Here is a 22,826-nt window from a genome sequence, read left to right on the forward strand (position 1 = left end):
AAATGCAAATGAAAAGAATTCTGGTTATTTGAAATATTTGTTATGCTTAACAATTTATTTTAACACAAGTTTATATTATTTTACACAACTTTCATCGTATTACAAAAAGGCCTTAAGTTCATAATTAAAATCTAATTTAGCTAAATGACGAGTTCTCTTTCTTTTTCTTTTGTCGAAGTTCCTTTTTCAGCATTTCAGTAGTTGCCGTGGTTTTTAAAAACATAAATAGGTTATCAGTTTTAGCATTATTGTTTAGATCGACCGTACATGTGGGCTGAAATGGTACACTGGTCTACATAATTATATTTCGTATGTATTGCAGTGATTTCTAATTAATTCGGGTATTAAGTATGCCTATGCTGCATGCAAACAAAATAACAAACGTATTTTACAAGACATGTGTAAAAAAATAAAAGAATCTAATACGATAGGTTAGAGTTATAAAATGAAGTCTGTCTTGGTTCTGAAATCTCAATTCACAAAAGTAAACGTCAGGAATTAACGATCAATATGACGAACTCATAAAGAGTGCACCCTTTTTATAAAAAAAAAGGTCCAACAACGCTTAGGTGGAGTAGTCGACCGCTCCGCTGCCGTTCTGCTGCATGCGGACTGACCGGCGTCGGGTCAGAATTCGGGCCGGTGCCGCCGGAGCAGCTGGATCGCTAGCCTCAATTGGAGCTCCAACCACCACTCCCGTCTCCGCGTTGTTGCTGGTCGCCGCCGCAGCAGCGGCCGCCTCTTCACTGGCCATTCCGGCCACGGCGTTGTCCAGGACTAGCGGCACAGCCACTGGCGTCGTCACGGGCTGATGATCCTCTTCAAGCTGAGAGTTGCGTCGCGTGGCTATGCCCCGCAACTTGGACTTTTTGGGCGGCAGAGTACGAGGGGCAGTAACTTCCCTTATTGGCGGCGCTTCCTGGACGGTGTTGCCCACTGGCGTTGTTATGGGCACCACTATTGGTGGCATCTCCTCCTCCTGATAGTTTCGCTTGCGGGCCAGTCGCGCCGCATTCCCGTTGCTATTGCTGCTCTCGTCCGCCGGTGGTATCTGTGGCACGGCCACGATCTGTTCGTTGTTAGTGTTGCCATTGTAACAGTCTGAATTTGATGGGTTGCTCGCCAGACAGGCGTTCTCATCGATGGTCTCTAGTTTGCCCACCGTCTGGTTGGTGCCACCATTGGTGGCTGTCGCCGGTGCCACAACCTCATCCTTGGTGCTAACCTGCTTCAGCTGGGCGTTCTCCTTCTCCAAGGTTTGGATGCGATCGCGAGTGGTCTTCAGTTCTTGCTGTAGAAACAGAATGGTGCTCTGCATGCCCTCCACATCCTCGTCCAGCTCTTGAAGGAAGTCGTCCAGCTCTGCGAATGGGAGTGTTTTTATTAGGCAATTTTATCTTCTGGTACTGGGTAAATGATGATAGATCTACGCAATAGATTTTTTCTCTCAATGCTTATATTTCGCGAAATTATATTGAGATCGACTTAGAATTTTAAAAAATTAAGTTTTCACGCAATAGAGAAAATTCAAAATTGCTTTCAGTTGTAAACATTAATTGAATCAGTTGAAAATGACCTACCCGACTGCGACTTCTTGACCTCCTCGCTGAAGCTCTTCTGCATCGCCAGTTCGGTCTCCAGCTTGGCCAGTCTGCCATTGGAGGTCATCTTGCCCAGCTCCTCGTTCTCCTGGTAGAGCAGACGGCACTTGGCCATAAGGCGCTTACCCGTGTTGGAGTCCGGTGTGAATTTCCAGGCGGACAGCTCATTCTGGGTCTCCTCCAGCTTGGCCTTGGTGGCCTTCAGTTCCTTTTTGAGCCGTTCGAACAGAAGGTTGACCGCCGGATCGAGAAGGGCAGTGCGCAAGGCCAAGGCAGTTGGCGCCTGTTGGGCCTTGTACTCGGCAATCTGGCTCTGAATGAATGCGAGGAGATAAAGATTTGTATTCGAACACTTGGGGGTAAAGACAGGTGAGCCTACCACATAGTCCTGGAATTCCTGCTCCTTGTTGGCCAGCCGCCGCATGAGGATCTTCTCGCGCCGCAGGGCGTCCGCGCACTGCTGACCCATGCGGGCCTGCTCCAGTTTGAGATTCTCGATCTCATCTGCGAATCGAAGGATAGGATTAGCTATTGGAACCTGGAGGGGGGTTGCAAGCTGAGAGAGCCACTCTGTTTTTGGTTTGCACGAGACATTACAATATTGTTCTATATGTATTTTACAAGTTCTTAGTGGGCAAGGCAAAGTGTTTGTTTAAGGTGGAACTTAATACGAAATCATACCAATGCGTTGCAATCATTCGTGTAAGTTCGTGACATGGTCGGTGGAAAAGGCCGCATCCCGTCGTCAATCTCTGGCTGATAATGATATTGATATTGATTTTGATTCGATGCGAGGGTCACAACCACTTGAACTTGCACACGATCTTGATTTCGATTTCGATTTCGATCTCTTCGTTATCTCTGGCATTATCTCTGGCACTTGAACAACCACACCTGCCATTATTTTCGTATTGATTTCTTGCGTTTGCCTTGGCATTTGCATCGAACTCGGTTGGCGATTGAATTTGAATCTTCGCGGCATTTGTGGAATTGCATACACTGTGGGAAACAACGACGTCTGATTGATACATTTTTGTGGCATGGCAAAACTGAAAATATTTTTGAAAAACACTTGCAAAAAACTCGACGCACACACTGGGCTCTCGAAAGCTTTTTCGCATACACGTATGTGTATGGGTTTCAAAAGCTTTCCCCTTCTCTTTTTTTGCGGCATTTTCGAACACTCTTTTGTCATACAAAAAGTTTATTGACTTGCATTTTTGTTGTATTTGTTGTGCAAACACGTACTTTGTTTTGTATTTGTATTTATTCAGACGAGTAATTATTTATGTATTTTTAATTTTCTGAGGCAAACAGTCTGTGTGCGTGTGTCCCACATTGCATGTAAATCGATTGATGGGCGGCCAATTAGGCGTTAAAAAATCAATTGAACAATCTTATCAACTGGGAGTACACACGCACACACCCGTTTTTGGCGCCCTTTTCGAATATTTATTATTTAACACACGAAGCTTAGTTTTTGGCATTCACTTTTCTCACAATTTCAACTGAAAAATAACTTTACTTTATTTTCATTTCGGTTATGCACTGTCACTTGGTACTGGGTTATTTACTATTATTATTTATGCTCGACAAGAAGTGAGAGGGGCACAAAGAGAGAGAGAAATATAACAGGGGGCGGAGCGGGGGCGCAGACACGTTGACTCTCTTCTTCCTCTCCCCACCTCTGCACTTCTTCTTCTTCTGGCACGTAGGCAAACGAAAAGTGGTCGCAAAACGAAAACTGTACACCGCAAAGACGAAGGAAAAGCGAGAAAACGAGGAAATTGGAAACCTCCGCTTTGGGTTATTTAATTATTTTAGATTACTTGGCGGTATTTTTCATTATATTACTGGAAACCCGTGTTTCATTTTGTTATTCAAGATTTTGATAGATCTTAACTCGTATTAGAGAAGCCTTGGCTCTTTGTTATGTGTATTTAGATTGAATCTGGTGATTTCTTTTATGAAAACCTCTTGTTATTTTTTCAATTAATAACGATTCTATTAATTTTGTAGCTTAGTTTACAAGCTGGGTGTTGATTATTATATTTGCTTTGTTGTTGATTATTAAAATTATATTTTTTATAGTTCTTTTGCACAACACTTTATAGGCACTTTATAACTTTTACAGGCTTCGTTGCCTTTGCTCTTAGTTCATATTTAGGCATTACATTTCATTATTATTTCGTGGTCCTTTTAAGCACTTTCACTGTGTGGAATTTTGCTGGGGTGGTGTGTAAAAAAATAACTTAAAACATAACCAAAACGCCGCTGAAAGAATGTTCGTTAAAAAGAGTGTTCGCTTCGATTCGATTCACATAATGATATACGTTGAGTTCTTTTCCGAGTGTTTTTCATAAACAAATTCAATGGCACAAAAACCCAAATGGAGGGGAGAGAAGTAAACTAAATAAACTAAGTTTTCTTTGGTGGATTCTTTTATACAATTTACACAGAGTTGACACTTTAGATCGTGGTTTTTGAGTTTGAAACGAGTATGTATGTATATAGGGGGTATTATACAGATCAGATCTCTGATCAGATAGCAGTGTACCAAAATGTGCAAAATACCTTCGAGCAAGCGTTGTCGCTGTTCGGCGGCTGCAACAGCCTCTGCAACAGCTGCTGCGTGTTGCTGCTGCTGCTGCTGCTGTTGCTGCTGGTGCTGCTGATGCTGCTGCAAGTGTTGCTGCTCCTGATGGTGGTGATGGTGCGGATGGTGATGATGGTGATGGTGTGACGACGCGTCCTCTAAGCCCGAGGGCGTTGGGGAGGCGGGGCCGCCGCCGACTCCACTGTTTTGGCTGCTGTTTAGGATATTTAGGTTTTGCTCGTATTTGGTCGGGGGCATTTTATCGTAACTGTTCATCAAAGGTCTCTGATCGTCCATAGTCATTGCAGCGACACTCATTATTTGAAAATTAAAACGCTGTTGTTGCTGTGGGTCCTTTGCTGGCGTTGTTGTTGTTGTTGTTGCTTTTCATAGGGGCCGCTCGCTCACACATTCACACACAGACGCTCCCACCAATACTCCCCCACTCACACGCACATTCGCACACACCAATGGCGACGCGTATTGCGAACGTTTTGCAAAACGTCGATTTCGCGTACTTTTCGCGCTTGCTCAACGCTCAATTAATGATTAATCGCTGGTTGGTCCTTTTATTCACACTTTACGTATGTTTTTGGACGTTTGGGTACACTTTTACGGCGTTATTCCTTAATTTTTCAACGCTCCGAAGAGATTTCTCGATTGCTGCTGTTAACTGTTGTGCGGAATCCAACATGGCGGAGCTGGAAAATACCAGATTTGCCATTATGTACGAATGCACCCCTGGGTTCGGAACTCAGATATATTCTAGCTACGGCACGATCCAATCGGCAGGAGTTTATTATCGATAACAATAGAAGTGCTAGAGTTGCCGCATTTCGTATCTCGTCCAATGCTATTTATAAGGTGGTGTAAATAAGGTAACTTACAAATTTGATCATACTTAATAATAAGCGCATGTGAACAATAACTATCTTTTGTCGAAAATGCTTATATAACTAATACTATAGCGAAGAAAAAAAATTTTTTTTTGCGACACAGAATGTACTTGTACCAAATCAATCAGTGGGAAAAGGCCATTTCAAAATCCCAATTATAGCTAGTTTGGTTATTTTTTACGGCCTGTAAGGGGTCACACCGATTGACTGATTGGGAATTGTTTTGTTTTAAAAACGTAAAACATGGAAGAATCATCGAATGTACAAGTTAAGATGGAGCAGCAGAACATCAAGGAACGTTTAAATTTACATGTCAAGCGACGCTTGCAACAGGATGCGGACAATCCCATCGAGAGTACAGAGTTATTGCCGAGTAATCCAAACCCGAAGCGCAGCAAGGGAAAAGATGATTCCAAGCCCCGAAAACCCTATCAAAAGCGCGCAGAAAAACCCAAAACGGAGGCAACAAAGTGCAAGAAAGGTGGGATTATATATTTTGTGTAAGCATCTCATTAGGATATGGCTTTTTTAGTTGGACAACTCGGCAGTCCGGCTGCGGAAACGGATCCCTTGGATGAACAGGAACCAGAGGGCATTATTCTGGAGGCGACGGACGGCAAATCCGTAAGACGGGACTGTTGCAAAAACGCCGACATCCTGAACATGGTATTGAACGTTAAAAAACGCACTCTAATGCAGGATCCCGAAGTTCAAGCCTTCTGGACCAAAATAATGACAGCCATTAAAAGCTGAATAAAAGTATAATGCTTACAATCGGCGCCGATCAGGGTATAGCTATACCAGTTAATCGAGAGTAAAAGGGTATATTGGATTCAGTATGTAATAGGAACAATCCCTTTTCCGACCCTATAAAGTTGGTATTTATAATCTTGATGAGGATCACTAGCCAAATCGATTCAGCAGCATTTGTGCGTATGAACGCTAAAACTTCGGAAACTCCTTTGGATATTCCAGCAGCGCAAGTTTGTTAACGTTTAAAAAGGACTGTTAAATTTGCGGACAATACACATCCCATGCCAAATGTTGATCAAATCGTACCATGCATGAAAAAGTTTTAAGGAAATAAAGGTATCCACGCCCTTCAATCTCGAAACCCGTGGCTTTGCCGCTTGAAAGTCTTGATCTCTTTCGCACATTCATTAGTCGAGTAATGGGTTTATGATAGTCGAGGCACCCGACAATAGTGTTTTCTCTTGCTTTGAGTTGTTATGTTAATATAAAAAGAAGTTATTAAGTAACGAGGTGTAAGTAAAATGAAGTACAACAAACCAACACAAAAAAACCCAAAGAAATCAGTACAGGTGACACGTTGGCCCAAAACACAAACAATAATTTGGGATGTTAGCCTTTTCAATACATATATAATTTAATTTGAAATATTTCAGAATCTTTAAGTACTTAAACAATAACAATAACAAATTGTGGCATAAACAAATGTTTGTTTATATGTATATAACAATTTCGAGTTATCACTGGTTTCGAATGGACTATGATGGCAGATTTTCACTTCTGCGGTTATACAAATATGTTCCAATTTCTACAATAATTGAATTCTGTTTTTAAAAGTTATTAGGGTTACTTATTTAGTAACTAAAGTACGCCCAACATGCGCACGGTATTTACAACCTAGGTGCATTTACCAAAAAAGTAGAAGAATTAAACGGCAACAAAAATAGCACTATTGATGATTTAAAGGATAAGTACTTTAATTTGATTCCATAAATAAAATGAAAGTGAAATATGGGTCAACAAACTCGTTTTAGGAATGCCGCAATGACCTCATAGCTGTCAAAAGGTCAGGTGCATGAATGCAAGTAGGTCCCATTAGGCGTTCTATGAGAAGTATGAAATTACGTAGATAAACATTTTATAGGCGCCTGAAGTCTTAATAAAATGTCCCTTGACTGGGAGCGCAGTAAGGGTCAACACATTTTTACTCCGGTTAACGATCTTAAAAGAATAAACATGGTGAGTCTAGTAACTATAAGGGCACGGCCATGTTTATCATACTATTGTGTACGTTCATATCATTAGGAAAACCAATAAAAGATCAACTTATTTACGTTGAAATGCTACCTTATTCGGAATACAAAATATATTTGATTTGGGAGTTCCACCAGGATTATAATCCAAAACAAATTGGAAAGAGAGTCGTCTGAAGGTTTGCAGCCATAAGATGGAAAACCCCATTACAAATCTTTGGAAAAAAGTTTAAAAAACACGTTTTTAATGCAAAACTAAGGAAAAAGACTCCCCATGATCCATTTTGGAAGAGTCATGCAAGGAAAGATTCTACAGTCTTTTGACTTAAAAGCAGGAGCGTTTTTGATGTTGTTGTAGCTGAAGCTTATGTTATGTTTATAAATTTTAGTATTAATGTACACACGGTCCCTGGCATGCAAGAAATGCTGCTGAACAATTTAAATTAGTCCAGCTCCTTTTAATTGTAAGGTTTAATAATAGACTAATAAAAATGGGTTTTTATTCGGTAATAATAAAGATAATCTTCAAGGCATTATATACTTGAATGATGGGTTTCTACGCAGTTCTATGTCAAGTAATGTTATTTTCACAGCTAGCTGGTTCAAAATGACCGCTTTGATACCCTGCCTCGAAAAAACCGCTTCTTATGTGGACGGCTGTTCACGTAGTGACGAAGCGCACCAGGAGAGTGTGCAAGGGCGATTACTATATATAGCCGCAGAATTTAAAATCTGCAGGGATGGTACGATCAAAACGAGTTATACACCAATCAAAAGGTATTGCAAGAACTAACAAGATTGCTTACCAAGGCTTAAACAATTTTAATTGGTTTGGAAGAAGAAGTGTAAAAGTGAAAAGGTAGAATTTGAGCTGTTGGGCTGGTGGGAATAAATGGCGCATGAGAATACGTGACGATTCGAATCCTATCCTTCGTCCAGTTAGTTTAGTTATTCCAAAATAAATAGGATGTACACGCTACAATAGAATATACCTTTGTATGCAAGAAGCTTAAATATTTTAGAAAAAGTATTTATGTAGTCGGTTGTATAATCATTTTTCGTCACAAAATTGTGTATCAGAACTTTTATATGTTAAAGGTGCGATCATCACGACTCCTTACCCCGTTAAGAGGTGTTTTTGTTTGATTATTTATTATTGTTTGGTAATAATTTTTAATGAAACGTCCGATTTGAATAATTTGTGGCATGTAGATGGGTATTTATAAACTGATTTAAAAGAAGAAAGGAAGTTAACTTCGGCAACCCTTGCAGTTATAATTATTAAATTTAAAAATGATATTCCCAATAGTTAAAGATAATATGTTAAAAAACACCGAAGCTATAATTTGTTTCATATTATTTTCCCACCAATTTTCCGATCGTTCCTACGGCAGCTATATGATAAAGTCGTCCGATTTTGATAAAATTAAGTTCGAAATTCAGAACTAATTAAAAAATGTTATTTCCAAGCTTAGGAGGTTATATGTTAAAAAACACCAGAGATATACTTTTTTTCCTGATAATTCCTATGAGAGCTATAAGATATAGTTGTCCGATCCGGCTGGTTCCGACTTATATACTACCTGCAAAAGAAGAAGGACTTTTGGGAAAGTTTCAGCCCGATAGCTTTAAAACTAGAGACTAGTTTGCGTAGAAACGAACGGACAGACGGACATGGCTAGATCGACTCATCCAGTAATGCTGATCAAGAATATATATATTTTATGGGGTCGGAAACGTCTCTTTCAATGCGTTGCAAACTTATGATTGAAATCAATATACCCTCTGCAAGGGTATACAAATTTTAAAAAATGTCGACGCTAGACCGGATTTTGCGTTATGGGCGTAAGAGTGGGCGTGGCACCCTGTTCAAATAAACTTGCGCTGCGCAGGATTCTCAGGAATCTTCATCCCAAATTTCAAGCTTTTATAGTTTCCGAGATCTCAGCGCTCATACGGATGGACAGACAGACGGACATGGCTAGATCGACTCGGCTAGTGATCCTGATCAAGAACATATATACATTATAAAGTCGGAAACGCATTTTTTTTCTCTGAGTGTTGGCCAGAAGTGTGCGCGGTTCATTAGGACACGTGAGATCTGACGTGAACAGGGTAAACAAAACGGGACTCACGACGCCCCTCTCCCCTCGACCATAAATCTTCGATCAAGCAGATATGATTTTAATAAAAGAAATTGGGCAGTCGGAAGAAGGGATTTCAACTTAAGAAATTTCAAATTTTGCTAAAGATTAGTAAATATTTTTTCTATTTTTGGGTTTTTTTTCTTAAACACAGAAAATTAAAATTTTGCTATACCTTAGAACAAAAAATTGTTTAGTATAGAATGTTGGGATAAGGCATGCAGATTCTAGAAGTTCTTGCACAGCGCAAGTTTATTTAATCAGGGTGCCACGCATAGGAACGCTGATATGTCTGAAATTATAAGAGGTAGAGTGTTTAAAGATTTAGATTCCTTAGCTTTGAACGCTTTGTTACACGAATAAGCCACGCCCACTCTAACGCCCGCTAACCGCCCAAAACTGTAACGTTTGGGAGCTAACGCCAACTAACCGCCCACAAACTTCAAAAATCGTCCTATGAACAGTGATATATGAGAAACCATCAAAGCTAGAGAGTTGGGATTTCAGATTTAGATTTCTAAGCTTCGTACGAAGTGCAAGTTTGTCACGCAAATGTGCCAATGTGCAATTGTCCTAAAAAGAGTTTGCCACGCCCACTCTAATGCCCGCATAACCATACATCGAAATCGTTGGTAGGTGTCGCTTTGCAGTCTTGTCTTGCTGCTTGTATATCTCCTTCTCCATCTTGCTATCTTAACCTGAGTAACATTTATCTGAAGGAATCTAAATCTGGAATATCAACCCTGTAGCTCTAATAGTTTTCGAGATCACAGCGCTCACACAGACGGTCAGACAGAAGAGCTAGAACGACTCGGCTAGTGATTTTGATGAAGAGGATATATACTTTATGTGGTCGGACACGCTTATAAATATATATATAGCATCTGCTCAAAAAAAATCACTTTTAATTATATACAAATTTGTTATCTTAAGAAAACTAACTGTTTATCTCCTATTCTGGACTGACCTTCCTTAAAATAAGAACATTTTTTCTTAATCTTAGTGAGACTTTTCTAGTGTTTAGAAAAATTGTTTTATAAGTGTATAATTTGCAGGGTCGGGGAAATGTCTCCCTAACTGCAAGGGTACACAACGTTTTTATTAACAAAATGAAATGTAACATTTTTCAATTAACTAAAAGTTTAACAGCTAATACTTTCTAATATTCCAAATATTGTTTTGTAAATTTTTTGGACAACGCTAAAACAGTTAGGAAGACAAAATTGAAATAAAAAGTGTATAAAGTTTGTGGATTGTCAGGGCTTTTAGTGCGCAGTCGCGTTCTCGCCGAAGCCTCCCAGAGAACTGTTTCGGAAATCTCGCCGGCCGCCAGAGAAGCGGCCTGCGGACAACTGCGGATTCGACAGAGCGCTCAGAAAGAATTTCACCGTGTTTGGGGTTGCATCGCGTCGCGTGATCGCATCACAGAGTCCACAAAAAACAAGGAAACCTTTGGCCATAATATCGACAATTGTGAGTCCGAGTTCGATTGCGTGACCACTTAAAAGGTAGCCAAGAAATCGAATCGAGTGTAAAGTGGCGAAATTTCGCAGCTTTGGGACCATCGGGCCATAAAGCCGTGTTAGATAATCCCGTTTCAGTGGCGCGGTTCGCTATCGATTTAACTTTTTTCGCTTGGATTCTCAAAAGGGCGCTCGCACCCCTCTCTTTCTTTTGAAGTCCACCCTCCTCTCTCTTTCTCGTTCTCAGGGTGACTGGTTCTCTCTTTCTCCGCTTCTCTCGGTCGCTTTGACTTTGTGCTTCGTCCTTGCGAGAGAATTTGCACTGAAATCGCACTGAAATCGGACCACCCGCCGGAACCCTTCACCCACAACTTTCCACCCCTACGCCCACAAGCCACCCCTTTTTCACCACCTTCTTCCCCCGGACACCTCCCACCCCCACCCATTTGCTGAGCCCTTCTCCCTGACATCCGATTTTCTTTTCGCTTTTCATTTCGGGTTTTTCATTCCACTTTGGTGTCATCAGCTTGAAATAGTTCGAAAGCCAGGGAAATTCCAAATGTCTCCACTCTTACGTAAATAAATAAAAGAAATTCGTTTCGAAAGGAAAACTTTGTGGAAAAGTATTGACAATGCTCGTGGGGGTCTGGTATTATATAACTATCAAAGTAAAAGTGAAAAGTGACTTTAAAATAATGGAGAAACGAAGTGCATAAGTGATTACAAAACAAACTGAAACTTCAAATGGTTCGAAAGGAAAATGGACTATGAATACATCGAAAAACATTGCTGATTTAGAATTTAAACTAAATAGATTTCAAAAACCAGAATAGCTTAAATAAAATTACTATACCTAACAATCAAGTGGCTAAATATCCGATAGCCAGCCTCATAAGCTTGCCTCTATGACTAAGAATCCATTAATCCCCGAGGCTTTCGACTGCGTTACACAACAAAAGAACAGACCCAACCCCTAATAATTTTACCTGGGTGACTATTTATGCCACTTGTGCTGCTCAACTTTTTGTTCATTCTATTTTTTAATGGCTAAATCGATATGCCAGATTCGTGCTTCTGCCAATTGTCTGAGCTATTACATAACAACAAACAGAACCAGCCCGAAGAAAAGCCCACTGGCAGGAAGGGAACTCAAAACATTTCCCGGAGGAAATGCCAAAAGACGGAGACAGTTGATAACAAAAAAAGGAGGAAAGGGGGTAGCGAAAAAGTGGGCTAGAACAGGACCTGATCTGGGTCAGTTATTGAATTTTCCGAGGAGAGAAGCGTGGTGTTGCATGTCCTGCAAAATGCAACTGAACATCGAATGCTGATGGGAAACTAACATGAAATAGCCCCACTCAATCAGCCATCCCCTCCATCGTTACATATCATATAGCCCCATATAGCCTGTCGATTGGAACTCTTCGTGTTTGCCTGTCCGTCGACCGACAACAACCCCATTTCGTTGGGATTGAGTGGCCGACATGACAACGGCCCCTTGACTACCATATTGATTGGCTTTTCATTTGCTCGGTTCTTAGTCGTCTTCCTTATAAGGAGGGAGACCTCCTCCGATACCTGAGTTTGTGTGCCAGAAACCCTAATTTTTTTGGCTACAGCGGGGCGTACGCGTAATGTTTCTATTCCGATCTGTCTGCCCACTTTGTTTTCTCCATTCTCGGGTCTCGACAATTTTGAAGTGGGCCCAACGGCAGTGCTCTAGAATCGAGCTAAGGCTTCAGTGCATTGCACTTTTCCGATTACGTGCCATAAAGGGTTTGCAATGGGGCTGTGGTTACAGTTAGGCCGAAATGGCCAATGGAACTGCAGGGGTCCCGGAAATGGGTTGACAATGTAATTACTTAAGTGGTCGGGAAATTGCTCATTTAAATTCTGGTAGTCATGTTGGGTAACTTATAAATTGTTTAATATTCGAGTGCAGACACTCGTATGAAGGAACTAGGGATATTAACACATTTCCAAAATCGAGCTTAACATTTGTTATAGTGTAAATAAATGATAAGGATAATAATAATAGTAATACATACATAAATTATAAAATAGGAAAACGTTTCAGATTTCTTATGAAAGATCTTTCTGACAATGTATACATTAAGTTGATTTGGGGTGTATCTAATTCTAGCACAAAACGTTGTAGGTAACATGTGTACCATGTACAATGTACGTAGCCCACTTAAACCTATTCAATCAGATTTGACGTACGTAAGCGTAGGCAAAGCCCAAGAAAGCCTTTTCGCTTGACAAATATGAAAAGGGAAAATAGATTAACCCTTGGCCGGGTGGCTTCAAACCACTTACCCACAAATTGCAAACGCTGGCAAAACTATTAAAAGGCCCAGAGAACGGTGGATAGAGGCTTAATGGGCGGTACATATTGGTAATTTGTTACCTAGCTACCGACAACCGTTAGCAATTACCCACCGTCTCCAAAAACTGGTAGTGCAGGCTGGGAAAATCAATTGCCTGTTGGCAAAAAGGAAGGGTGCTGGTACTGCGTTTGAGCAATCATTGCAATCCAATTAAACGGGCAGTCGATCCCAAGACAGAAAATAAAAAGAGGGTAAAAGTTTAAGAATCAACCGAGAAACCCGTCATTCCGATGGGTTCCGCATGGGATCCACAAGCTCACTAATTGGGTCGCTAGAGGGCGCGCGTCATCAGAGAGAAAGAGAGAGAGTGCGGACAGGAGGGAGTGGGCGAGGGAGAGCGCTCTAGTTGCATTGCGCCGTCTCCTTGTCGTCCCTTTCCCGCCCGCGGGCTGCACTCGATTTGCTCTTCTTCGTCCCACTTCGTGTTTTCGCCCCTCTCTTTCTGCTTCTTTTCCTTGGATTTATTTTTGCCCTGCGATTTTCACTTTTCATTGCAGTCGAACTATGTGGAACATTTTCGCTAATCGTCCGCGGGTGGTTCGGCAATGCATATCTGTACAAGTGAATGTTTCTGAATTACTTTAAAGTTAAATCCTATTTTTCTGCTCTTCTCGTCGCAACTTTCAGGCTAACATGCTAATTTAGCATCGAATCAGTTCGCAAATTGTCCATCGAAAGCGAAACCCAAGCGCCAGCGAACAAATTGTTGCTCCAGCCGCCGGACAAACAGCGTGGATTCGAAAATCCAAAAATAAAGAATTAATAATTAACTGCAATAAACCCAAATACATACAAAATGTCGCCATTCATGGAAAAGACGTTGTTGTTGTTAGGCGTGCTTTGCTGCATACAAGGTAAGCCAAAGCCCCAAAGTTTATGCAATGCGAAAAACATTCAGACCCACACACAAGCACACACTGACGCAGCCCCGAGCCCTGACATTTGGCTTTATGTAAACACACTTTAAGAATAGTATGCCATAATACCACGGATCGGAGAAAGTGGTCGTGGCTGCACCAAAACCCGTTTAAAGAGCGGAGACCTTAAGTTGCATATAATTTAAGCCTTTGCTTATAAAAGGTTGAGCATACATTTTGTGTTCTTTGGTTAATTCCGATATTTGCAAATCTCGGAACTTAGAGAAATCTACTTTTAAAAATTAATTGGACTTATTATATATATATTTTTTCAAATATTATTGTCTTACAAAAGTCCATTCGTCCGAATATGCTGAGCTTTTCGCAAACCATATTCCTTGCTTTTTTGTTTTAAGATGTCTAATTTTTAAGCTGCTCCTTTTTATTTACATAGTCTTATATTTTATTACAGATCAGGTTTAAATATCTTATTTGATTAACAGCAATATACTTAAAATTGTTTTAATTATTTTATTATTTAATTAACATTTAGTAATAAAAGTTTAACATAACGTTGTGAATTAACATATGTAGCTCGTGATTACAGTTACTGCAACTTTGTAACTACAAGGGTGGTCAAAAGTATTTTCACAAAACAAAAGTTAAATATACTTATAATTTGAACTTACATCTTGTTAACTTTGGCATCAATGGAAAGGTAATTTAAATGCCGTTTGAATGATACAATTCATTTCTTAACCCATTCAGTACTTATTGAAAAGGACGAATTTGTGTGAAAATGTCCTTTTTGAACTTTTTTCGTCGACTTAAAAACTTAAATTTTTTGATGCAAAAAGTTTCTTCAAACAAAAATAAAAGTAACTGCAAAAAGAATTTTTTTAAAAATCATTTTGCTTATATTTTTTATGATTTTATGAAAAAGTTTAAAAACGTGAATTTGAGCCATATTTTTCTCTTTTTCATAGAAATTTTTTTCGACATTGTCACCTTCAAATTATGAGTATATTTAACTTTTGTTTTGTGAAAATACTTTTGACCACCCCTGTATACCTATTTAAACGCCCACTGTTTAAGTAGTGGATCTTTACTTTACTTACTTTACTTTACTTTACTTTTTAAGTCAACAAACCGGCTGAGTTTCTTTAAGATTAAGATAAAAAAATATTATTACGTAATTTATTTTAGTAAATTTAATAGTAATTTTAATTTTAATTATTTAATTAAACGTAGTGTGTGAGATAGTTAGTTAATAAATAATATTAGTAAGTAGGGGGCTGTCCATATGTAAAGTAATCATAGTTTTACCTGTTTTTGACCTCTCATTTGATACATTTTTTAAAGATATAATTAAGCTAAATTATAATTATACATTCCAAATGTAATTCTGCAACTAAAGGTATTCGGCTTAAATTTTATAAATACGATACTTATTGCATTTTTTTAATTTTAGGAACAAATACTTTTATTTTATTAAATTTACTTTATTTAAAAAATATTGTCTATACTGATTATGGAAAAATTCCCAATAACTCCTAATTTATATAATCCAGAGAGAATACTTTTTGAGTGTGAATTATAATTCGCATTTGTCTAGCTCCTCTATCTTCTTGTCTTCTGTATGGATCGTTTCTCTTTTACTCCAACCTGTAGTGACTACTGCCCTGATGTGCTATGACTGCAATAGCGAGTTCGATCCCCGATGCGGCGATCCCTTTGAGCCGTACTCCATTGGGGAGGTGAACTGCAGCAAACAAGAGCCACTGGAGCACCTCAAGGACAAGTACAAGCCCACCCTGTGCCGCAAGACCGTTCAAAAGAGTAAGTTAGAATCAGACAGCCTAGCACCCGCTTACTCACCTTGACTTCCCCCAAAGTTTACGGGAAGACCCGGATCGTGCGAGGCTGCGGATACATCCCTGATGAACACACCGACACCAAGTGCGTGAGGCGCTCGGGAACCCACGATGTGGCCGCCATCTACTGCTCCTGCACCAAGGATCTGTGCAACGGAGCCGACTCACCTGTTGCCAAGTGGATGATGCTGCCCCTCGTCTTCTTCGCCGGACTTACACTCCTGCTGAACTCGAGGCACACAATACGATTCCAGAGCTCGTAAATTGAGCTCGACCTAGCATTTCACTGAGTTCACTTGTACTTATCGTTTTCGACTTTGTTTTAAGTGGTTTTTCGTTTCAAGTCTGCAATTGATGTTCATTTAGTTGCATAATTTACTTTAATATTTAATTTAATTTGTTCGTAAGCGTAAAAATTATAAGAATAATATGAAAATTTAATTAACTTACCTTATGGGTTCACACAGACATTATAAAGAGCAACAGGATATAAACAAGAAGGTAAACACACTTTTTGGGGGCAGTAATAAATAAAAATTGTTTAAGCTTTTGTTGAAAATTAATTTAAAAATACAAAAAAACTGCCAGTAAATGTCTCCGCCTAAAAAAAAAACCGTCGACCCCGATAAACTAAATAAACAATACAGATCGCTGATCCATTGCATAAGTCACAATCCAAAATAACATTTGTCATGATGCAGAAATACCTTATTTTATTCTGAAGCAGATTTACCATCCTTGCATAAGATCAGAAAAAATAGGTGCATCTCTTGTTCAAGGCTTATGGATTTTGAGAAAGAGCTGTAAAAAAACCCGAGAAGTTTTATAAATGTTTCAGTCTATTTTTCGTTGTTTGTGAGTTGCATTTTACCCAGCATTTTGCCTAGTCAGTTTATAATTGAGGTAAATCCTAAGAGGCAAGTCCCAATGAAACCTGTGAGTCCGAATCACATCTTTCTGTACGGGATGTCCCCTGCAACAACTTGAATTTGCGATTTTATTATGTCGAAATTCTTCTACTATTGTGAAGCGATTTTATCGTATTTGATTAATTATAAAATTATTTGTAATTTGGAGCTCATGTGTCTTAACGTGTAGTAAATGAGCCATTACTTATGTTTTGTTTCCAAACTTAACTCAGTTTTTATTTAACTCTAAAAAATAAATGGGGTAGGGCAACCTCAAAGGCAACCCCCTTATGAAGCCTGTTAGTGCAAATTCTAAGGATGAACATCTATCTTTACGGCAAAGAATTTGCAGTGATGTGCATTCATAACTCATTTAAGCCCGAAAATCCATTTTCATGAAGAACTAAATTAGAAAAACTTATTAAAATTTACACGAAGTAAATAAATTAAAATAAGCCTATTTGCAAAAAAAAGCGAATCCGTAAAGTAATAATTCTGAGAAGGAAAAATAAAATGTGTCCATTATAAGCATCATACAAACTAAACAGCTATGATCCCGATTACATTTTCACAGGAGATCGACCTCCGTCTGGTAACAGTGAAAATGAAAACATGGCTAATATACATAAATCTTCCTAATACTTTAGACGGAAAGAGCATAAACATTTTGATTTGTGTCCCCAAAACAATACTAACACAAACGATGGTACAGTCAACACAGAGCATGGCAAGATATTAATAAACAGAAACACTAGCCAACATATAAAAAACAGTTACAAACACATCATTTTGTGTAGAAAAAAAAAGATATATATATATACATGAAGAATTGCATAAATTATATAACATTATTTATTTAGTTAAATATTATTAAGAATTATATGGAAAGATAATGAGATAACAACAGAGAGAAGCGAGAGCATATGTAGATAAACCTAACTAATTTTAATTTATAAAATGAATAACAAACACTAGCCGTTGTACCGTAATAGAAAAGAAACAAACAATAAAATGAAAAAACAATTTAAAATCAATATTCCATTAACTAGTCAGAGTACTTAAGATCCCATAACTAAACCAATTATGAGGAATAATTATTTTAATTTTGTTTTTCATCGGAAAGACTTTTTCAAGAAGGTAACCCAAAATAATTGCAAATCAAGCACATCCAAAAAATACTAAAAAACACAAGATCACGCCAATCTTTATAAACTGCAAATGTTTGAAAATAATAAAGAACAAGTTAAAACACCTTTTAGCGTGGATCATATCATTGAGCTTTGCTTCACAAGTGACGGGAAGACATTCTAAATAAAAACTAAACTAAAACAAAATGCAAACACAACGTACATACATACTTATATTTCAAATTATTTAATGCAATTGAAATATAATAATGAGAAAATATTAATAATAAAAAGTTTTCAAACAAGTTACTGAAACTTAAAAAATGTATGGATAAGTAAACAAAAAGTAAGAAATCTACAGAAAGAACACACACCAAAAAGCTTTTGTCTGCGCTGGCTGAGTCGAATATTCTATAACCATAAATATAATACCTAAATATATATCAATATCATTTCCTTTCGTTTTTATATCACAGCAACACGAATAGCAACAAAATGGGAAAATTATTTATTATGCAAGAAGATGATAACAGAAAAACACAGCAGAAATAATAGAATAAAATCCCTGAGCAGAAAAAAGATGCGAAAAACAAGAAAAGTAAATAAAGTGAACTTGTTAATTTTTAGCATTTAAGTCTGTAAAGCTCCGCTTGTAGATGAAAAATCAATAAATAAACTAAATAAAAAAGTAAATTCAATAAATGGAGACAAAAGCTATAAGCTTTCACAACAAATACAAAACAAAATTTAATAAAATTACACGGGTATTTAGCTGCGGAATCCTATCTCACAACTTTAAACACAATAGTGGGTATAAAATATGGCCAGTTCGTTTACAATGTAATGGGTTTAGTGATTGTCAATACAAAAATTCGTTAAATTCATGTGAACAAAATGGTCGAGATCGAAAAAAACTGAAATTTTTATCTGAATATTGTTTAAAAAAAAAAATTTAATTCATAAGTAAGTCCTATAGATAGTGATACCTAAAAGAGAGTGGTAAATCTGAGTTTGATAGACTTATTCAACGAGGCCGACTATCCGGAGCTGGTGGAGCAAGGAGACGGATGACGACGAGGAGGAGTTCGAGGACCAGGGAACAAAAGAGTAATGTTACGCCACGAAATTCCGGGCCGTGAGATTTTCGTTCGGGCTGTCGTTATTGAGCGCAGCGTCACAACAGATCTGATGATCTGGGTATAAATTAAAGGTGCCAGTTAAGGGAAAAGTTTTTGCATTTTTGAGGCTAGGCTTAACTTGATGGTCGAGCACCTCAACTTTTTTTTTGCGTCAATCGATAGGTGTTGACAGAACTAATAAATTTCAGTTTATATTTTTTTGGAGATTTGTGAACGTTATATTATAACCAAAACCGAGATATCAGCGTTCATATCTACGATTTTTTGAAGTTTGTGGGCGGTTTGAGGGTGTTAGAATGGGCATGGCAACATTTTTTGGCCAGTCGATAGGTATTAAAAATGCTTGAAGAATAAATCAAAGTTTATTTGAGAATATCTTGTACTTAATTAATATATTAAATTAAATTTTTTTTTTATTTTCAATAAAATTTTTATAATTTGGAATTGGGTTAAAAAGAAATCATGCTTAATATAAGCATAATAAATTCTTAGTTCAAAAACTTTTCGTACTTGGTTTTGCCTGAAAATGTTCTGAAATTAAGAATGCTGGTTTAAGAATGAAACGTTCTTAAAATGAAAAAGACCCCGTTTCGTACCTGTGGTTTCTGGTACCTAAATGGTTTTGAAACAAGCCCAGTGGGTTTTTTCTTAGTGTAGAAGCTTTAGAGACTTCATGTATGCTGTCTGCATAACCACCTTAATTTGATAAACTTCCCCTTAGCAAAAAGTTTAGTTCTAGTAGTTTTTACATCAAAACAAGTTTTTTATTTAAAATATGTTACGAAAAGCCTCATGTTTAGGCCAGAGCACTGGGGAAGAGGGCATTTTTGGCAATGGGCTGGTTAGAGCTGCGCACAATCCTGATATAACCCTCTTCGCCCCACGTTTCTCCGAAGGAGTTCAGGCACCTCCAGTAGTCCAGATTGGAGTCCACGTCGTGATCGTAGCCCACAACTACTAAGAACTGTGAGCTCTTGGGGTTGGTCAGGGCCTTCGTCTCCTGCACGTACACCCCACTGGAATATTGCATAAAGCCAAAGGTTGCCGGATTGTACTCCACGATCACGGGGAACCCGTTCGATACGTAACGCATTACGGCGGTATCATCGTTATCGGCCACTGCAGAGTAGCTGGCCAATTTCACGCCCACTGACACTGAGGAAGGAGGCTGGCACATTCCCGGAGTTTTCAGTGTGTTGTTGTTGGGATAGTCCACCTCCGGATACAAATACGCATCCGTCAGCTGGGTGAGGTAGTTTAGGGCAGCCTGGGGTGTCTGTGTGCTGCATCCGGAGCCCATTCCCGCGCAATCGAGCAGTTGCTGGGCGGACAAAGAAGAAGGCAGCGGATTGGCCGTCTGCACTGCATTCAAGATCTCCACTGCCTTGGCGGTGGCATAGGCCCAACTGCTGCTGCAGTTAACACCCTGGTCCTCCACCGTTACGGTCAGTCCGAAGTCTGTGATGATGTCGTAGGAGGCGGCTGCCGTTTGGGTGGTGGGTGGATCGCTGGCCGCCGACGACACCGTGGACACGGCCTTGGGCAGAAGGGCTGCGAACTGGATCAGCCGGATGTCCGAGAACTGATTGACAGCCTCGCGATAAGAGGAGCGATTCCGGTCCGCCTGGGCATTGTGCTGAGCAACCTGGTTGCGGTTGTAGATGAAGTAGTAGTTGGCAAAGTTGCGAGCCGAAGTCGACGCATACGTCTTGTTGAAAGTTCCCTGCAAACGGAAAGTAGGTCATAACTTAATCTGAAAAAACATTCGACAGGCTTAGGGTCTTTTGGTTTGAAAATTAAACAAAATAAACGTTCGTGTCACAGAATATAGAGAGTTGGGTATGCGTTTCGGAGTATAGAAAGAAACGTTTTTTAAAATGTTGTTCGGAAGACATTTCAGTGACACTTCTGGGCATATTTATCTAGCGAGTACATAACATTTATCACAAGAGAACGCTTTAGACCAGTGCCTCAACTATCAGATACCCTTTACTCAGCTAACCAACTTTAAAAAAATATACATATGTACCTTCGGAAGAGGCAAAGAAATTCGATCTTACACTTTATCTACAATTTACTTGCTAGAAACGGTCGTAAGGACATTTACAAATGATCCGATTTTAATAATTTTCAGCGTGCCTGTAGATATTGACAAACCGAGTGGCACCCTATACTTGAGCTGCGGAAGAATTGCTTAATCCTTTAGTTTCCGAGAAATCAGCGCTTAAACCTACGGATTTGGTCGGCTTGTGGGCGGCTTTAGTATTGTATTGGTATTGGCTATACATTCCAGTTAAAATTTTTGTTCTAGCATTAAAACTGTAGGATCCACAGTTTTGGGCGGTTTGGTTGGGGTGGGCGTGACACATTTGAATAAAAAACTTACACTGCTTAAGGAGCTCAGGAAACAAAATCTAAAATTACAACTCTCTAGTTTTATAATTTTCCGAGACAACAGCGTTCACATGGTCTGATGGACATACAGACCTACGGACGGCTAAATCCACTCGGCTACCGATCCTGATCAATAATAAATATACTTTATGCGGTCGGAGACGCTTTTTTCTACCTGTTACTTATTTCCCCGAATGCAATAAACCCTTTTACTCTATGAGTAACTGGGATAAAAATTATACTGAGAATTATGCAGTTTGTTTTCTGTTAATTAGATAATACCCCATAAAAATTACCCCATAACATTTTTAAATGTGTATTAAAACTGTTAAGTACAAAAAATTAAATTCCGTAAACGTATGGCGCACTCTATTTCCGTGATTGTGTTCTTTATATCAGCTGGTACACATACCTCGTAAGTTTGAAAGTCCACTAAATCCTGGCCATGATTAAAGGCCCATCCGCCTCCGGCGATTAGAAGAAAACAGCCAAGCAGCAACTTGAACATGACGAAACCCGAAATCCGAACGAACTGATGCCGCATAGAAGCCCAGAACGTTCTTTTATAGGCACCGTCAACTCTCCTTCTGATTGCAAACGCAAATATAAGTTTACCATACCATACCAACTTACTTTCGCAAGAAAAGTGCAAATAGATTTCTATGAGGCCTTGAATTCGCACTTGGCCTACAGCACATATAGTACACGTAGTATCCATGTCCATATTCCGGGTAGGTCGTTTCGATAAGCACCCGTTAGAAGAAAAAGTTGGGGTGCGCTATGTTTGCCCAACAAACTTGTCAAATGCGCTCTGCTTCGTATCACTGCGATTCGGTGGGTTCTCGTACCTCTGTTAATTCGAAGTCCCCACTGCCCCAGTTCAAAAATACCCGTACCCCCACCCGTAGCATCGTAAAAACGCCTCCAGTGCCAACTTATCGTCACTTGTTGAGGTTTTGTCTTCTCCGCAGGCATGATTAATCACATTCATACTTTCATGGGGCCCATAAATATTGCAACACCTGCGATAGGCCTGTTTGAAGTCTTGGCTAAATTGCTGTAAGCCAAGTGCTAAATGAGTTGTTGGGCAATTTCCATCGGGAAGTCTAACAGATATTTTAGTTCGTACTCAGCCAGCTTCTTGGAACCCTGCAAAATGTAAGCCCATACATATATAGGCAGTCAATGAACTCCTTAGCAGTAATACTAAAATATTCGGATAATAGACGACCACAAATCTGTTAATTGAACTACAAATAAATTCCCAACGTTTTCTTCATTGGTATACATTATTAATCTCTTGGTAGAAATTCAAGTGATACTCATTTGAAATGGAAATATATACTTTTTCGTATTTCTTATTTTATGCTTTAATCCTTTTTTATGTCCTAAGATATTTACTTTATTAAATTAATTGGTTTCTGATAACATATT

The 22,826-nt window shown here is 39.0% G+C and overlaps 4 protein-coding genes across 8 annotated transcripts; 2 read left to right on the forward strand and 2 right to left on the reverse strand.

The window, feature by feature from the left end:
• Positions 1–24: 24 nt before the first annotated feature.
• On the reverse strand, positions 25–4,881 carry LOC119559398 (pre-mRNA-splicing regulator female-lethal(2)D). 3 transcript variants are annotated; one of them, XM_037872462.1, is made up of 5 exons: positions 4,176–4,296; positions 2,283–2,600; positions 1,981–2,105; positions 1,581–1,914; positions 25–1,362 (listed from the first exon to the last, which is right to left on the reverse strand). In XM_037872462.1, the coding sequence occupies exons 3-5, from the start codon at positions 2,068–2,070 to the stop codon at positions 566–568; spliced, it is 1,221 nt and encodes a 406-aa protein (XP_037728390.1). In that variant the 5' UTR covers positions 2,071–2,105; positions 2,283–2,600; positions 4,176–4,296; the 3' UTR covers positions 25–565. The 3 variants fall into 3 exon arrangements, with proteins under 3 accessions (XP_037728390.1, XP_037728388.1, XP_037728389.1); XM_037872460.1 differs by lacking the exon at positions 2,283–2,600 and having other exon boundaries at positions 4,176–4,881; XM_037872461.1 differs by lacking the exon at positions 4,176–4,296 and having other exon boundaries at positions 2,283–4,142.
• A 408-nt stretch (positions 4,882–5,289) lies between these two features.
• LOC119559465 lies at positions 5,290–7,618 on the forward strand. Its single transcript, XM_037872574.1, has 2 exons — positions 5,290–5,574; positions 5,626–7,618. The coding sequence occupies exons 1-2, from the start codon at positions 5,337–5,339 to the stop codon at positions 5,844–5,846; spliced, it is 459 nt and encodes a 152-aa protein (XP_037728502.1). The 5' UTR covers positions 5,290–5,336; the 3' UTR covers positions 5,847–7,618.
• A 2,955-nt stretch (positions 7,619–10,573) lies between these two features.
• Positions 10,574–17,502, forward strand: LOC119559388. 3 transcript variants are annotated; one of them, XM_037872446.1, is made up of 4 exons: positions 10,574–10,713; positions 13,721–13,947; positions 15,622–15,789; positions 15,846–17,502. In XM_037872446.1, exons 2-4 carry the CDS (start codon positions 13,890–13,892, stop codon positions 16,085–16,087), a joined length of 468 nt encoding a protein of 155 aa, XP_037728374.1. In that variant the 5' UTR covers positions 10,574–10,713; positions 13,721–13,889; the 3' UTR covers positions 16,088–17,502. The 3 variants fall into 3 exon arrangements, with proteins under 3 accessions (XP_037728374.1, XP_037728373.1, XP_037728375.1); XM_037872445.1 differs by having other exon boundaries at positions 10,599–10,748; XM_037872447.1 differs by lacking the exon at positions 10,574–10,713 and adding an exon at positions 11,261–11,278.
• Positions 17,503–19,740: 2,238 nt separating this feature from the next.
• LOC119559390 (zingipain-1) lies at positions 19,741–21,984 on the reverse strand. The gene is made up of 2 exons (XM_037872450.1): positions 21,805–21,984; positions 19,741–20,721 (listed from the first exon to the last, which is right to left on the reverse strand). The coding sequence occupies exons 1-2, from the start codon at positions 21,934–21,936 to the stop codon at positions 19,795–19,797; spliced, it is 1,059 nt and encodes a 352-aa protein (XP_037728378.1). The 5' UTR covers positions 21,937–21,984; the 3' UTR covers positions 19,741–19,794.
• Positions 21,985–22,826: the final 842 nt, after the last annotated feature.

The sequence above is a fragment of the Drosophila subpulchrella genome, unplaced genomic scaffold (genome assembly GCF_014743375.2).
Source record: "Drosophila subpulchrella strain 33 F10 #4 breed RU33 unplaced genomic scaffold, RU_Dsub_v1.1 Primary Assembly Seq24, whole genome shotgun sequence".
Lineage (NCBI taxonomy): Eukaryota > Metazoa > Arthropoda > Insecta > Diptera > Drosophilidae > Drosophila > Drosophila subpulchrella.

What these genes read in the sequence shown, in the direction of transcription:
- LOC119559465 (XM_037872574.1), top strand. Translation starts at nt 5,337, where the DNA reads ATGGAAGAATCATCGAATGTACAAGTTAAGATGGAGCAGCAGAACATC. An exon ending in GGCAACAAAGTGCAAGAAAG is followed by an intron (nt 5,575 to 5,625) that starts GTGGGATTATAT and finishes TGGCTTTTTTAG; the next exon opens with TTGGACAACTCGGCAGTCCG.
- LOC119559390 (XM_037872450.1), bottom strand. Translation starts at nt 21,936, where the DNA reads ATGCGGCATCAGTTCGTTCGGATTTCGGGTTTCGTCATGTTCAAGTTG. An exon ending in TGGACTTTCAAACTTACGAG is followed by an intron (nt 20,722 to 21,804) that starts GTATGTGTACCA and finishes TTCCGTTTGCAG; the next exon opens with GGAACTTTCAACAAGACGTA.
- LOC119559388 (XM_037872446.1), top strand. Translation starts at nt 13,890, where the DNA reads ATGTCGCCATTCATGGAAAAGACGTTGTTGTTGTTAGGCGTGCTTTGC. An exon ending in CGTGCTTTGCTGCATACAAG is followed by an intron (nt 13,948 to 15,621) that starts GTAAGCCAAAGC and finishes TCCAACCTGTAG; the next exon opens with TGACTACTGCCCTGATGTGC. An exon ending in CCGCAAGACCGTTCAAAAGA is followed by an intron (nt 15,790 to 15,845) that starts GTAAGTTAGAAT and finishes CTTCCCCCAAAG; the next exon opens with TTTACGGGAAGACCCGGATC.
- LOC119559398 (XM_037872460.1), bottom strand. Translation starts at nt 4,515, where the DNA reads ATGAGTGTCGCTGCAATGACTATGGACGATCAGAGACCTTTGATGAAC. An exon ending in GCGACAACGCTTGCTCGAAG is followed by an intron (nt 2,106 to 4,175) that starts GTATTTTGCACA and finishes TTCGATTCGCAG; the next exon opens with ATGAGATCGAGAATCTCAAA. An exon ending in AGGAATTCCAGGACTATGTG is followed by an intron (nt 1,915 to 1,980) that starts GTAGGCTCACCT and finishes GCATTCATTCAG; the next exon opens with AGCCAGATTGCCGAGTACAA.